Consider the following 15347-nt stretch of genomic DNA (forward strand, 5'->3'; position numbering starts at 1 on the left):
GGTCACTTTACTGCAGGAACTGCGAATGCTCAAAATAACCTCTCACACTTAACTACTTAATTGTTTTGCTGTAGGACTTGTGTATTGTATTTTCTCAACATCATTGAGCAACTTTGCATCTCTGATGCCTCACTGTGCAGCAGGTTCCCTTTAAAGATTACTGACACCTTACTGCACGTCTGAATGTGATGAAGTTGCTAGATTTGGCAATATTTATGAAAATAACTTTGTGTCACATATCACTATATTCTGAAAGAAGTACATGAGACAGATGACCTGTTAAACAGATAAGTAAATAAAAACATATCGTTCCTTCTCCTCTCCCTACTGCTAATGTCATTTGCTTAAATCAGCTGCTCAATCAGAGCTGAGTCTCTAACGCAGCTGTCAATCACTGCTCCTGATCTGCGGTCAAACTGTGCAGCGCTAGTCCAACACTTCTCAAAATTTGATTTTACAGCTAAATAGCACTCTAAAATATGCTTCTGAAAACATTTGAGGCTACAAAATCTTAATTCATATTCAATCAATGTTGCCTAGTTTGACAGTTTGACTGAAATTCACAAGCCATGATTGACGTGATTGAAAGCTGCGACTCCTTTGCTCTGATTGGTTGCTTTCATTTGCGTACAGTAAGGCCATTAAAGTGCTACGAGGCAATAGAGCAGGCGGAGGAATAGGATTTTTTTCTAAGTTAGTGCCATGTGAACAAAGTGACAGCTGCTGCAAATATGAGAAAATATATTCTTTCTAAAAGTTACCAATTACAGCTTGAAATCATCAAACATAATGAAGCAGCATCAGTAGATGCAACAAAGAATGCCAGATGATAACATTTAAATTGCACTTTCTCTTGTTGCCCAGACAGATCTCTCTCACACACACACACACACACACACACACACACACACACACACACACACACACACACACTTTCAGCTCGGCCTGAAAACAGAGACAACTAGTGACAGATGGTCAGTACAAACTAGAACAAACCAGAGTGTGAGGCCTCTGGGCTCACGCACACACAAACACAGACGTCCTGACCATGAAATCTGAGGTAACCATAGAAACCTGACATTTAATGTTGAGATATTTAAAGCAAGAATTCAAAACAGTGAAACATTAAAGGGGAGCTGCGGACTGTAAAGGGGTGGTGTGGACTTCACACTAAAAAGGTTTCCATCTCAGTTTGATAAAATCAGTGATGACTTGTGTCTCAGTGGTTCCAGTTACAGCGCAGGGTTGAACAGCACTGAATCTCATCACTCAGGCAAAACTGCTCAATACTAAAGAAACATCTTTTTCAGTTAACTTGCATGAATATGTGTTTTTATCTGTATGTGCAACAATGCAAAAAAAGAATCTAGTAGGCGATGTTGAGCCTGGCAGAGGACGCACACCTGAGAAAGAAAACACCAGAGACAATGAGAGTCCTTCTGGGGACAAAGATAATTTTGTAATTTTTCTTTGTCTAACAACTTCAAAGCATTTCAGCCCATAATGTGGGGTACTTTTTTTCTTTTTTTAACACCATCAAATCAAAATTTGGCTCTGTATTTGCTTTGTGTACAACTCCGCTTCTGAGGGGTTTGCAGACGTGAGTGATGAAATCAGCTTCAAAGGTCAGAGTGCTTTTCGACAGCCGCATGACCTGAAAAACTCTCAAAGCTGAAAAGAATCACGGACGTTCAGAGACACAGGAGGCATTTCTGTGATTTTAATTTGATGGCAGTAGTCAATGATTGGTCAAAACGTTGCTATAGGAGAGGAACGAGGACATCAAAGACAAAACCAACTGATACACAAAAATAAAAAAAAAGAAAAATCCATGAAGTGAAAGTGTCAAAAACTAAAAATGAGACCAAAAACAAAATCAGATCAGAGCTAACGACCACATCAGCACCAGAACAGAGGCTGCCGACAGAGAGCCACATGGCTGCGGATCAGAGGGAGTGATCTGTGGGCTCTGAATAAGCCTGGGCAACAATGTCTGAGACCTTAACGCTCTATGATCCCAGGCCACATCACAATTGTGTGTCGTAGTGCACCCTAATCTCAGAATCATTTGGGCCTTTTATGTCATTTTCACTGTACGAGTGAATGTCTTTTTGTTGTTGTATCAGTTGGACTTCTACCAGATTTCCTGCATTCACAGTTTTCAGCTTTGTATCATTTCCTTAAATGTTTACACAATCTATTTTTCAGAGAAAGTGCAGATGTCTTTGTGCTTCCAGGACTAACTGACTGTTTGGTACACAGCTGTTCTAACCTCTGAAGTCCTGTTTTCAACAACTAATGGTAAGAAAATGATCAATTCGTAGATTACATATTGGTGATCTGCTCTCCTACACTGTCTCTACAGGGCGTTAATGAGGAGCTGGTGTGTAGAAACCATCTGATCCTGGGTCAGCACCTCTACAAGGATCTGGAGGGACGAGACTTCAACCTGTACGGAGGAGCAAGGTTCAGGAGCAAAGTCAACAAGGTAATACTTCCACTCAAAACTCTATAACCCTGCTTGCCACTGCTGCCCCTTTTCCACTGGACAAAATCCTTACTAACATCCATTTAAATCTGGCTTTTGTATTTAATGGAAAAGGTTACAAGCTGCATTCATTGCCAGGATAAATGACTGAGCAGTAGTCACAGGTATTTATCGGCTCCAGTTACGACAGGGTTGCCACAGATCCTTAAAAACACGTAAAAGGCATTGAATTAATTAATCTAAAAATAAGGCCTTAAATGTTATTAAAATGACTTAAATTAATCTTTCAAAAGGGAAGTAGGATTTTATTCATCTTTTTTTCTGATGTTGGATTGTAAAATTTCAAAATATTTGTTAGCAATTTTTTTTTTGTTAAATAATTGATTAAATTCCTTTTCTTAAACCTGTCATGATGGGAATCCAAGCTGCAGAATCTAACATGCAGATTGAGAAACACAGAATCGCCCAGAAAACCGTCCAGAAATGCCAGATATTTCCCACCTCTGTTTGTAAACCAAATAGATACTTTAATGATCACATAATATGTTCTTTGTCTTCTATGTGTTTCACTCTGAAAGAGGTTTGTTTTTTCAACATTTGACATAGATAATCTAACTTTTTCACTGGACAAAAAAAGTCATGTTTTGTTTTGCAATAAACATTCGGGCAAAATAAAATTTTAAATTTTGGTTATTATAAAATTTTCTTTTACTTAAATTCAAGTTGCATTGAAAAAGTCTTAAACAGTCTTAAATCCATCTTGCCTTTAGCTGCAGGAATCCTGTACTATCTGCAGTGATGGAAATAAAACACTCAGGTGGAAGCACTAATTTTAGTCTCTTTGCCAGCGTGACGCAAAGAGGGGCGGCCACAAAAAAAAAAACCCAAAACCCTGAAGATCTCCATCTAACAGCGCTTCAACATTGTTCTATATTCAGTCTGCACCCGTTTTGAGAGACTGATTAAGTGAGAGATATAAAAAAATAAAAGTAATAAAAAAGAAGCTACCACCCTAAGACTTTCACTGGCCTCCATGCTGCTTTCTTCTGATTACTAACCTGTTTTCTGGCCTGTCCTTGATGTGGACATGACACAGCAGTTGAAGGGATACTCGTCTGGTCTACCAGCAATGGGAAAGCAGTCTATTATTTTTAGCAGGTTTTCCACATTTATCTGCATACATGCGCTAATGTTTGTGGTAAAGGGTATACTTGAACTTGTTGTTAATGACATAAAACGAAGCAACATACTGGTTTCTTCCCTTTTTCACCCACCAGTATAAGTTAAAGATTTATAATAATTTGATGTTTTAAATTCAGAGGGCAGCGTTTGGTTCCGATGTACTGGTAAGACTCAAAACTCAAGAGGAAAATTTTCATTTCTTTGATCCACCTATTAAAGTTAAAACGTCAGTATGAATATTTAGCACTCAAAGCAATCAATCTAAAAATGGAACAATATTCCAGTGATCCTGATGATGGAAAAGTCCACATGAGGTACAAATGTTCAAACTGTCTAGATAATTGAAGATAATTACAAGGATATAACACAGTCAATATGAACTTTTCACTTAGATTTTATTGCTCCCACAATCAGAATAATCAGAATAAACACCACACAAGTTATTGATTTGGTGTCCGTTATGGACGTTCATTACATTTTCATTTCATTTATTTTGTTGACATTCATACGGCTAACATAGCGTAACACAAACTCTGAAGTCACACTACCCCTCTACCTCTATCAATCCAAACCTCCTTTTTTCTACCTGTTAATCCAGTGATCTCACAAAATAAATTACATCACAAAAAGTAAAAATGCAGCATTATGGTATCTGTAAAAAACATCATCACATCTTATGAAAGTCATTGTGTTCAAAATCAGCATTATGAACGATCTGATCATCCATTTCCCACCACTTTAAACTTATTGAAACCTTTATCAGTTTTGTCACCATGTTAACATTTCCATCATCATCAGGGTCAGCCCTGTAGAGTTCGAGTAGCATCACTTGCTCATGAGTGGCATTTGACTTATTTTGTTAAATATAAAAATGGAATTTTTAAAAACAAAACAAAAACTTAAAAAATGTTTGAGGTATGTTAGATAGGCAAACCCTCTTATTTTGTGTGTGTGTGTCTCCCTCTGTGATCATGATGTGTCCCCTCGCTGAATTTGGTGTTTTTTGCATTTGCTGAATGAATCACAGGTGGGAATTCTTCACGACTTTTACTTTTTTCTCAGCAGCAGTTTGTTGAATTTGAGTTGCAGGGTAGAGAATTAAGGAACAAACTGCTGTTTTAGGTCCGATCGGTCACAGCTGATCTGATCAGATTGATGGTTTAGAGGAGCAGCTGCTGCAGAGGCGAGTGAATGCAGCTTTTTTGCTGGTTAAACTCAGAGTTGGACCGCGGGGTGCAAGGTTTCCCTGCAAACACAGCTGGTTTCATCTTAATAGATAGATAAGTCGTTTTTCGTAGTTTGTTTCCAAACTGTCATTTACTTTTACTGCACTTGGCGCTCTGTTTGTCCAACTGTGCCCAGATCTCGCTCTGCCACGAGAGAGAAAGAGAGAGAAACACAGCTCCAGAAAGATTTAAATCTGGCAGCAAATGCTGATATTGTTGTGGTGTGCCACAAATAAATGAATGTGTGGGAAACCCTGAAAAAAACTTAAACGTTTCTAAAAAAAAAAAACAAAGTGTGAAGACATGTTCAGGGCTTTAAAAAGGTGTAATAAAAAGGAGTGCCTACTATGCCGCTTTCCAATTGGTGACTAATGTGTTAGCTGTCTGAAACAGGATGCCAAGCCCTGTAGTTTGTATGCTGTTAATCCTGATTTGTGATTGTATGTCAATGGGCTCTTGTAACTTAAGTGTGCCTCTTTAAAAGGAAACTGAGGCAGCGGCAGCTACAGAGATAGGATGAGATGACAATAAGATGAAGAAAGACCGAGTTATCAATCAAATATTTTAGTAACACATCGAACAAATACATCTTCAATGCAAATGTTTTGCATTAACTCACCGTCTGTCAATAGCGCTTTGTGAAAGAGTTCCCATTCTTTGTAGAAAAAAAAGATTTAGCCACATTGCTACCAAAAGTCATAGCACACCATTCCCAATATATCCCGCCACCCTTGTATTTTTCAAGCTTATTAATATGTGCCCTGAGGAACAAGCTCACATAATAACTTGCATAAATAAAATCAGAGCACTTTATCACATTGATGCAATAATCCAGTACATCCAACATTGCCCCAACACAGCCTGCTCATTGATATGCAGTGTTGCACCCAGTGGCCTCATATACCCAGACATATTAATAAAAGATACCTTTACAAACATTCAGCAAAAATGACTTTATGACAAATCTTGTCTCATGGTAGATATTGTCTTTCTGATCAACCTAATCCTGATAACCTAATAATCTCTACCTGTGCTTTTCTACCATCGCAGAGACCTTCGCTGGTAAAATCTTCAGTGGGAGGTGATGCTCGGTGTAAATGTATGGAAACAGGGTGTCAGTAAAGATGTGTGTAAATGTGTGTATGTGTGTGTTAGTATCAAAATCAGAGAATGACAGCTTTCCGTTGTCGAAGTCCAGATGGACTTGGATCCTCCGGAGCTTTTTCTTCACTGGCAGATGTTTCTCCTGGTCTGATGTGGAGAACGCTGTGAATTTACCGTTTGAGAACAAAATCCTCCACAGTCCAGACTGGAGGCGTCCATTCATCTGGATGTACTCTCCCAATATGCCCAGTTCCCAGTCCTTGTTGTCTCCAACCTCAACGTCCCAGCTGTGAGTCCCTGAGTTAAATCCTTCAGAGCCGAGGACGGAGCAGGTGAATTTGGTCCTCTCCAGGTTTTTTGGAAGCAGTTGTGGCTCTCCGTGTCTCACGCTGGTTAAATCCTCAGACAGGATGAGTTCTGGATCGGCAGTGTTTGGATCCAGAACCACAGGACTGTAAGAGACCATGTCCTTCATCTTTTTCCAGATGTTGAAGGTGAGGTTGCCCAGGTGTTTGGCCTCGTCTATCAGAGCTCCTGAGAGCAGCTGTGGATCCTCCAGCAGGGGACGCTGCTGGACTCTGTCCACTGCAGCCTTGTAGTTGTGCAGGAATGAGACGTCTTCGGCTCTCAGCTCGTCCTCTGTGGCTCTGATTGTGTCTGAAAGAGCTGACATCTCTTTAATCAGAGCCTCAGTCTTCTCCTTCATCATCTGACTCTTCTGCTCCTCCTCCTCCCTCAGAGCGGAGATCCTGGCCTCCTCTTCCTCTTGTAGAAACTGGTGAAGCTTCTTAAACTGCTCCCTAATCCTCCTCTCTGTCTGCTGGGCCTGGACCTTCATGTGTTCTGCTGTTTGATCGCAGTTTTCTTTCACTCGCTCAAACAGCTTCAGTTTCTCCTGAAAGGGTTTCAGAGATTTCTGCAGCTTCTCTTTGCGCTCCTGTGCAGCTTCATCGATGGGTCTGAATCTGTGCTTGTCGTGTGTTTCTGAGTCTCTGCAGATGAGACACACCAGCTGCTGATGGTCCAGACAGAAGAGTTTGAGTTTCTCATTGTGCAGACTGCAGAGAGGCTCTGGAGCTCGCTGGTCTCTCTCCAGTAAAAAGGCCTCACACAGGTTCTTTAACGCCAGGTTACGAGGTGGATTACTCTTTGATGATATTCTCTTACAGCACGGACACTCTCGTGCTTGTTTCTCCCTCCACCAGCTCTGCACACAGTCTTTACAGAAGCTGTGACTGCATGACAGAACAACAGGATCTTTAAAGATTTCTTGGCAGATAGGACAGGAGAGGTCCTCCTCTGATCTGGAAGACATTTTGTCTCCGAGTGAAGCTCAAAACGTAGCAAGCAGGACAAAAGTCAGTTGGTTTTGAAAGTTACTTTCACTTTCAGTCGTGCCTCACCCAGTTCATTATCCAGAATCTGCAGCAGGTTGAAGTGCAGTTTTCAGTATTCCAGTAACTCCAGTATCCCCAGTGTTCCCTCCTGCAGCTGTTTTCTGTGTGAATGTGGTAATTTTGGTGATAAGACAAATATTGCTGTCTGCCTCTGGTGCGTCTCTCCTCTCAGGGACAAGGAATGATTAATAGTTTCCTGTTTGTCAGTGTTGAGTCAGAGATGGGGAGGAGCTTTGTCATGACTTTTCACTGAATACTAATGTTTATTATGCCAGGTGTGTGTTGCAAGCCACTTGAAGAAAGACATCTGGGTTCTTGTGTGTGGGATGTATTTGTGGCTTTACACACCAAGGAATGACACGTTAAAGAAGAGTTTTGTGTAAAAATACCTTTGAGCGTCCAGCAGTCTGTGTTTGTCTTTTAGTCCAGGGTGGTCCAATCGTGGCCCGCAGACTGATTTTAAACGGCTTGTCTTTCAAAAACTGCTATATGCGCCCCCCCGACACAATGTTGGTTAATTAAGCACATTAATTTAGCATATTTCTGTTCACCTCATGATAGCAGGACTATCATATAGTTTCTAGACACACACCAAGTAGGAACTATGCAGGTAAAACTATGTTTTCATAAATAGACAGTAGTCAGATATGGCAGACATGGCCAAAGCCAAAAAGAGTAAATTTAGCAAGAGTCGCTGCTTCCAGGGGGGCTGGAAAGAATTTTTTTTTTCAATGAGATATAAAACAGTTGCTTTTGTCTTGTTTGTATGTGCTTTTTATTAAATAACCCCTATGACATGAGAAGCAGCTGGCCCTAAGATGTTTTCGTGTCATCTGAACTGTCCCCATTCAAAAAAGTTTTGCATTATTTATCCTATTTGCTCATGGTGTCATTAATCTATAGCAGTGAAATGTGCAATAAAAATATACTTTAGAATGATGATTTGAAAAAAAACAGCTCGTTTGCCACTGTAATTACTCTGACGCATGGTGCGTACAGTAATAAACAGTGTGGATGTTTTATTTTCTCCTGCCACACTGCTAACACACTGATACGCTCCTCTCTGAAAATGTTGTGCACATTTTCACATGTAAACATCCAGTTAGAAATCTTGTCACATGCTAGAAAAATCAGCCTTAACCTGGATTCTTGTTCCACAGAGTTTAAGGAACTGCAGAAAGTCTCAATAACCAGGTTACTGAAGTGCACAAAACACCTAAGATTGTCTCTGTCTGGTTATTGCAGAGATTCATCCTGATGGAAAACCCCAGCAGACTGTACACCGTCGTCCAGGAGGACCTGCCAGCAGCCAACGGGATCATCCACATCATCGACCGGCCAATCACAAACACACTTTCTGACAGGTCTCTTCGTGACAAACAGGTGAGTTTAAAAGGCACTTCACCAGACTTCCTGCAAACACACTGACAAAAGAAAATACAGCATCTGCACTGAGGTTAGCCAATAAAAACCTCTGAATGAAAGAAACATTCTGAACATTTCTGTAGAAATGACCTCTGTATGTTTTTGTTCTGTTAGTTTTTTTGCCAAATACAAAATTATCTGTCTTAATAATTTAGTGTTATTTTCATGTCCAGTCAAAGAATATTGACTAGGTGACTCCCTGCTAACTTTCACCTTTATCAAAATGTTGCAGATCAAGTGAATGTCAGACATTTAATTCTTCCTTTTCTTCTCACTGTCCAGTTTGCTGATAAGACGATCGGAGAGATTCTGTATAAGGACGTAAAATACAACCGCTTTCTGTCTCTGGTTGATGTGAGTATTTTGTTCTAGTTATTGACATCACATGGATGAGAAGAATCAGTCAAACTTTATTGGTCAGTAAGACGCAGCAGTCCTGGTTTTTCAGGACAATTGACAGGTTACTTTTCCTCTCTGAACTGTAACTCGGCCCAATAACATTAATCATCTTGTTACTTAATGACGCTGCTGGGAAACCTTTGGTCCACTTGACAGACACCAACCACCCAAACATAGCTGCAGACCCCCCCCCCCTTATGGCAATGGCACTCCCTGATGGCTGTGGCCTCCCAGCAGGATAATGCACCACACCACACTGCAAAACCTGCTCACATTATTGTATTGTAACAAGATGTTCAAACTTAATTACTTCACCTGTCAGTGGTTTTAATGATTTGGCTGATTGTTGTGTGTGTGTGCATGCATGTGTGCGTTTGTGTGAGTACTGTATATCCAGTATGCAATGCAAAGAGCCGTAGCGACACTGAGGAGAGTCAAATGACAGACAAGTTTGAACCAGTTTTAAATGGGAATCGATGCTCTATCTTGGCTCTAATCAGATACATCGTGTTTGTTTGTAGAATTGCGGGTCGCCCCCTCCACTGCGGGGTCCGGGACCCCTGACTGTGTTCATCCCTACCAACCAGGCTGTGGACAAAGCCAGAGACGGCAGCATCTTGTACATGCTGCATGACGTAGGTGTAATCAGCACTTGAGCTTTCGTATGTGTAGTGTCATTGTGATTAGTGCAGATAACATACAGGCTGCTTTAAAGAATAAGTCTGTTGAAGTTCTGTATTTTATTATTATCAACAAATCCCATGAAAAGATGAAAACCAACAATGTGACGACTTGTATTAAAGATGCACATTTCTCACCAATCTTTAGTTCATTTTTTAGGGCTTAATAATTTCCTAACATGACGTAAACAACCACCAAGAGTTCGCCCTTTTCTCTATCATGATACTCATGTAAGGATTATCAGGATTGTATTTTAATGATATTTTGCTCTTTTTCAAGGCCAAATCTAAACTTCAGGAACTCCTCAGACACCATGTTTTCTCTCAGGCCACGGTAAGACAACCCCTCAAGCTGAGCTCCCACCCTCCATCTTCTAGCAGTTTTTCCCTTCCTGCTTCTTTCTTACTTTTTGTCTTTTTTTGCTCCACTTGTGAAGAAGGCAAAGAAAGAATTGCTTCCTGTTCAACACTTTGTAGAAGTGGCTTGTTTGATTATGAGATATGTAGCTGTAGACCGCACATTCATCCTTGGAGGCAAATTATCATATTTCCTGATCAAAATTCCTGCTCACCAAGGAATTAACCCTTGAGATTTAATGAGCCCGGTGACTGTTTCTGTTAACCGCACCCTCAGTACAACATGTTCAGCTCACCAGGAAGTCAAATCATCAGGTTGTTGTTTGTTCTCTCCACCGTGATATTTGCATGATATCTAAACAACTCGTGAAAGTTTCCATTGATGAGTGTTTTTTCTGTCTGTAGCTGACAGTCGACGAGATAGCCACGCTCCCCCAGATTCAGACGATGGCCAATCAGATTGTCACCGTCACTGTGTCTGATGATGTAAGTGTTTTCGATTAGTTCTTTTTCTCATAATTTTATTCGTTTCCTGGTTAATTTGATACTAGCTGCCCCCCCTTACCTGTTCCCTCCTCAGGGTGAGATTCTGTTGGGCGATAAAGGCATCCGTCTGACAAGCACCAACATTGTGGCGTCCAATGGGATCATCCATATGATTGACGGGCTTCTGTACCCGCCCTCCATCCTCCCCATCCTACCTCACCGCTGTGACGTCAGCGAGAGCAAGATCGTGGTGGTGAGCAGAGGGAAAGAGACGGCTGTAGCGAGGCCAAAGTAGCGCGTTTTTTAAAAAAATGTTTTGTCGATTATTGAAATAAAACGCAGATACAGATCATCATCAAAATGCCAAATATCGGCCCTGATAATCAGCCGGGCCGATAATCTGTCAACAAGGCAAGGGTATTTTACACACACTGGGTGTTTTTGTCATTTCAGCTACATTTTCTTTTATTTGGCTTCTGGCTGAATCTATTTCCTTGTAATTGCTTTTCTAGCAGCTAAACTCAGTATTCCAAATAAGTATTTTGTTTTTATATTTGTAGATGCTAAGAGTAAAATACCAAACAGGAGCTCAATCCCACTCAAATGTGATTGTTGTCCCAAATGTAGTCACCAATTCTGTAGAAATCCTACACCAAAAAGCACTTCATTTTTTCCATTTCACATGTAACAAAACAAGTGTATCATAAAAACATGCTGGGTGGAAAAAAAATCAATATAATACAAACCAAATAAAAAGAAGTGTCTTACCAGTGCATGCACCTGTCAGCTGCTCTATTCTACATACAAGCTACATATCAAAGTCATTACTTTAACTACATGTCAGCAGTGAGAGGAATAGTCCTCATGGACAAAATGATCATCACCAAACTTATAATCTTTACACTTCGGTTTGTCTGTTTGTGTGTTTTCAGGGTCCGTGTGTTCACTGCAGTTACCTCTATGAGACGGAGTGTCCAGAGGGCACCACTGAAATTGTAAGATCATATTATTACTTCAATATGTTCTGTCAATATCGCATTAATGTTTACAAAATAGTTTTTCGACATTGGTGAATCGATGTCCAGGTAAAAACTATTCTAAAGGTCTGTAAAATTTCAGTTAAATCATGTGCTTTTCTACCAAATGAAACCTGGAGGGGGACACAGACGAGAACAGAAAGACAATAAATGTGTGTGTCTGTCTCCAGGACGCTCATCAGAAGGGCTGTGATTACGTCACGTCTCCTCTCAGACCGACACTCAGTACAGGCTGTGCCAAATTCTGCAACGCCACCAAAACGGTGAGTTTTTTTTAGCAGAGAAGGTGTTACCTGTGTTATCTCTGTTTTTCCACTATACATCTTCCCATGGGCTTTTTCAAATTAAAACTCAAAGACAATGTGAGCCTGTTGTTTTTGTTTTGTAGTTGTGGAGTTTTCTGATGTAAAACTCTCATTTTACTAGCTGCAGTTATTTCTGCTAGGACAGTATGTACTTTTCAAATTGGCAGATTAACTGCTGATACCTCTGTAAAGTGCAGCATAGAGGCAGAGCAGGTTACAACTAACAAGTTAGATAAAGAACAACGCACCATTTTCCAAAAATAATTATGAAAAAAATGTGCATTTAAAAAAAACAAAAAAAAAGTGTTAAGGCATCCATTTTGCAAATAAAGAAGGACAAATACGCCAAATGGAACATGTAAAAAATAAAGTTTGGGGCATGTAATTTTTTAAGTCTTTTATCTGAAACATTATTTAGTATCTTAATCTTTGTGTCCGTGTGCGTGCGTGCGCGTGTGTGTGTGTACATACACTTAACAGGTACCACAGTGTTGTAAAGGTTTCTATGGTCCGGACTGTAAACCCTGTATAGGAGGATTCAAGCATCCCTGCTACGACAAAGGAACGGTGAGCAGCAAACAAACTCTGTCATGTTGTCAAGTGATGTGTTTATTCATGTATTTTTTATCGCATCCAGTGTTTTGACGGTATCCAAGGCAACGGCTCGTGCAGCTGTCAGCCAGGCCTCAAGGGTGTTGCCTGCCACATCTGTGAGGATCCATCCAAGCATGGAGAGAAGTGTGACGAAGGTAACAGCTCCTGCTCGTTCTTTGATAAGACTTTGAGAGCAACTGAAGCTGTAACTTTCACATATTTAAACCATATTTAAGCTACAGCTGTGTGCAAAATCATGTTTTCTTTCATTGACTGGTTGTAGTAGAGACTACTGTGGTAAACTGAGATTTTAGACACCTGTTAATCATCATCTTTTTCCTCACAATGGTAATGTTTGCAACCATGGGAAGGAGTAAAAAAATGGTCAAATTCGTGGAAGGGGTAAAAGAAGGTGGAAAAAAGGCTGGTGGAAAAAGTCAAAAATATGCTGGGTGCCAGAAAAAAATTCAAAAATTTGTCAGGAAAGAAAAAAAAAAAAGGTCACACATATGTCCAAAGCAAAAAAGAAAATTATTCACTGTATAAAATGCTTAGCATTGTGGAATTTTGTGCCATGGATTATTTTTTCTATGATTACATTTTTTAGGGGAACTATAAATTCAAAATATAAACAGAATAAAGTCTACAGCCATGCTAGTGGCTCTTAGAGCCTGTACTCAGGCACAGTGTTGCTTTTAGGCTAATACTCGCCTAATTTGTCTACTGCTACTGTAAGTACACAACTTTTTCTATCAAATTGTCAGTGTGTTGTTTACAGAGGCTGCAGAGCATTTGACATAGAAAATAAATTTTAAACAAGGAACCAGTGGTGTGTTTTGCATGGTGTGATATTCTTCCAGTATTGTGACTGACTAACCTGAAATTATTACCGTGTGTGTGTGTGTGTGTGTGTGTGTGTGTGTGTCAGAGTGTCGCTGTGTTCATGGTGTGTGTGATAACCGTCCAGGCAGCGGTGGTGTGTGTCGGGGAGGTTCCTGTTTGGAGGGATATTCTGGAGAATTCTGTGATAAGACAGCCACGCCCTGCAACTCTGACGGCCTGCATGAACACTGTCACATCCACGCGTACTGTACTCAGACAGGACTGCATACTACGTAAGATACGACCACTAATACTACAGCTGTCAGTGTGCATTTGGTTGTTAATCTTTTAAAAAAAACAAAACAAAACAAAAAAAAAAAAACATTTCAGTTTGAGTCACATTTAGTCATTTTATTCATAACTTTAGACAAGAAAAACTTAACACATTTTAGTTTTCATTTTAATCTATGACTTAGTCCAGACGAGAAGATCTCAACAGCTATTCCTCCCGACTTTGGGGATCCCCCGAAATTTCCTCAAGTGCCACCAGGACATTTGTCCATCATCTGGTCAAAATATCTGTTAATTCAGTTGTTTGGTTTTTGCACAAAATATCTGAAACACTAATGCATTTCCCTTAACTCTATTTAGAGTTTAATTTAATGTAGCATGCTAATACGCTAAACTATGATGGTACACAGTACACCTGCTTAACATCACCACCAGCATTTAGCACAAAGCACCACTGTTCAGTCTCACACAACCACCGAACTAACATTACCAGCACAGACATAAAAGTTAAGCTGCTCAGAGTCTGTAAACACAGAGCAGTAACCTCCGCGGCTGAACAATGAATGAAGCCAATACACGAGTACCAAAAACTGCAGTTCATCGAATGACCACTTGAGGCTTGCTCCATAAGAGAGTCAGTCCCCGTTTACTATGACAAGCACGCCAAGACGGAGCGTCACTCCCTGCCTCGCAGATATCTCAGAGTAGATGTCAAAGCACCACCTAAAGTCTTTTTATGTAAAAGGATGCTTGTACTGAGACTTGTCCATCGCCATGGCAACACGGTGGTGAGGTCAGTAGAAACCTGGATTTGACCCTGGATGATAAATTTGAAAATGGCAGTAATAGCCTCTGCAGATTCCTCCTGTGCAGCATTAGGAGGATTCACCCGCATCTCCATAAGGGAGGGCGTCCAGCTGCTCATCCAGGTGTTTTTCATCCCCCACACACACTGCTGCAGCTATAACCTCTCTAATGTGTGACCAAGAAGCTATTTTTCAACCGTTCTCTGCAAAATAATTTAAATTTTTCAGCAGGTGATTAACACCAGTCAGTCATCTGTTACTTCAACAGCTGCTGAGTTTGTTCATTAAGAATCGTTGCATGTGTGTTGCGTTAGGTGTGTGTGTAAGGATGGATATGAAGGTGACGGTCACTCCTGTTCTCCCATCAACCCCTGCCTGAAGAGCAACCGAGGAGGCTGTGACACCAACGTAAGACTTACTGCTTGTTTTTTTGTGGTAATAACTTCAATGCTCTGACCTGATCTATTTCATTTGTATTTGTTTTTACAATGAATCTGCAACGCAGTGTGTTTCCACATGGTTTGCCAATATAAGCGGAGTCCACTCTGTCTGCTCTCACCCTCATGACTGTAGGCTTTTTAGGAATATAGTTTGTTTTCCTTTTTAGTACTTTTTATTCTGTTTCTTCTCTTTTAACTTTCTTGTCTTATATAAACTTTAAATCACATCACCAGGTTCTTATTTTGGAAACAATAGTGTTTGTGCACACTCCTTAAATGTATTAATGTGTGTTAATGGGACCCAGACT

The 15347-nt window shown here is 40.3% G+C and overlaps 2 protein-coding genes across 3 annotated transcripts in view; one reads left to right on the forward strand and one right to left on the reverse strand.

Annotated features, from left to right (window-relative positions):
* Positions 1–15347, forward strand: part of stab1 (stabilin 1) — a 79489-nt gene that overhangs the window by 13243 nt on the left and 50899 nt on the right. For both annotated transcript variants that reach the window (XM_088069692.1, XM_042509795.2), the window contains 13 exons: positions 2366–2488; positions 8643–8780; positions 9105–9176; positions 9743–9856; positions 10182–10235; positions 10664–10744; positions 10839–10997; positions 11677–11739; positions 11952–12044; positions 12567–12653; positions 12724–12835; positions 13609–13795; positions 14914–15007. In XM_088069692.1, coding sequence (XP_087925818.1) covers positions 2366–2488; positions 8643–8780; positions 9105–9176; positions 9743–9856; positions 10182–10235; positions 10664–10744; positions 10839–10997; positions 11677–11739; positions 11952–12044; positions 12567–12653; positions 12724–12835; positions 13609–13795; positions 14914–15007 — 1377 coding nt within the window. The remainder of the gene's footprint in view (positions 1–2365; positions 2489–8642; positions 8781–9104; positions 9177–9742; positions 9857–10181; positions 10236–10663; positions 10745–10838; positions 10998–11676; positions 11740–11951; positions 12045–12566; positions 12654–12723; positions 12836–13608; positions 13796–14913; positions 15008–15347) is intronic.
* Positions 4045–7587, reverse strand: LOC121960187 (E3 ubiquitin-protein ligase TRIM39-like). The gene has a single exon (XM_042509806.2). It carries the CDS (start codon positions 7313–7315, stop codon positions 5921–5923), a length of 1395 nt encoding a protein of 464 aa, XP_042365740.2. The 5' UTR covers positions 7316–7587; the 3' UTR covers positions 4045–5920.

This window comes from Plectropomus leopardus, chromosome 2 (genome assembly GCF_026936395.1).
Source record: "Plectropomus leopardus strain MGB_pleo_1.0 chromosome 2, ASM2693639v1, whole genome shotgun sequence".
Taxonomy (NCBI): Eukaryota; Metazoa; Chordata; class Actinopteri; order Perciformes; family Serranidae; genus Plectropomus; species Plectropomus leopardus.

Bases quoted from the DNA above. Each gene is read 5' to 3' on its own strand.
- LOC121960187 (XM_042509806.2), bottom strand. From the start codon at position 7,315: ATGTCTTCCAGATCAGAGGAGGACCTCTCCTGTCCTATCTGCCAAGAA.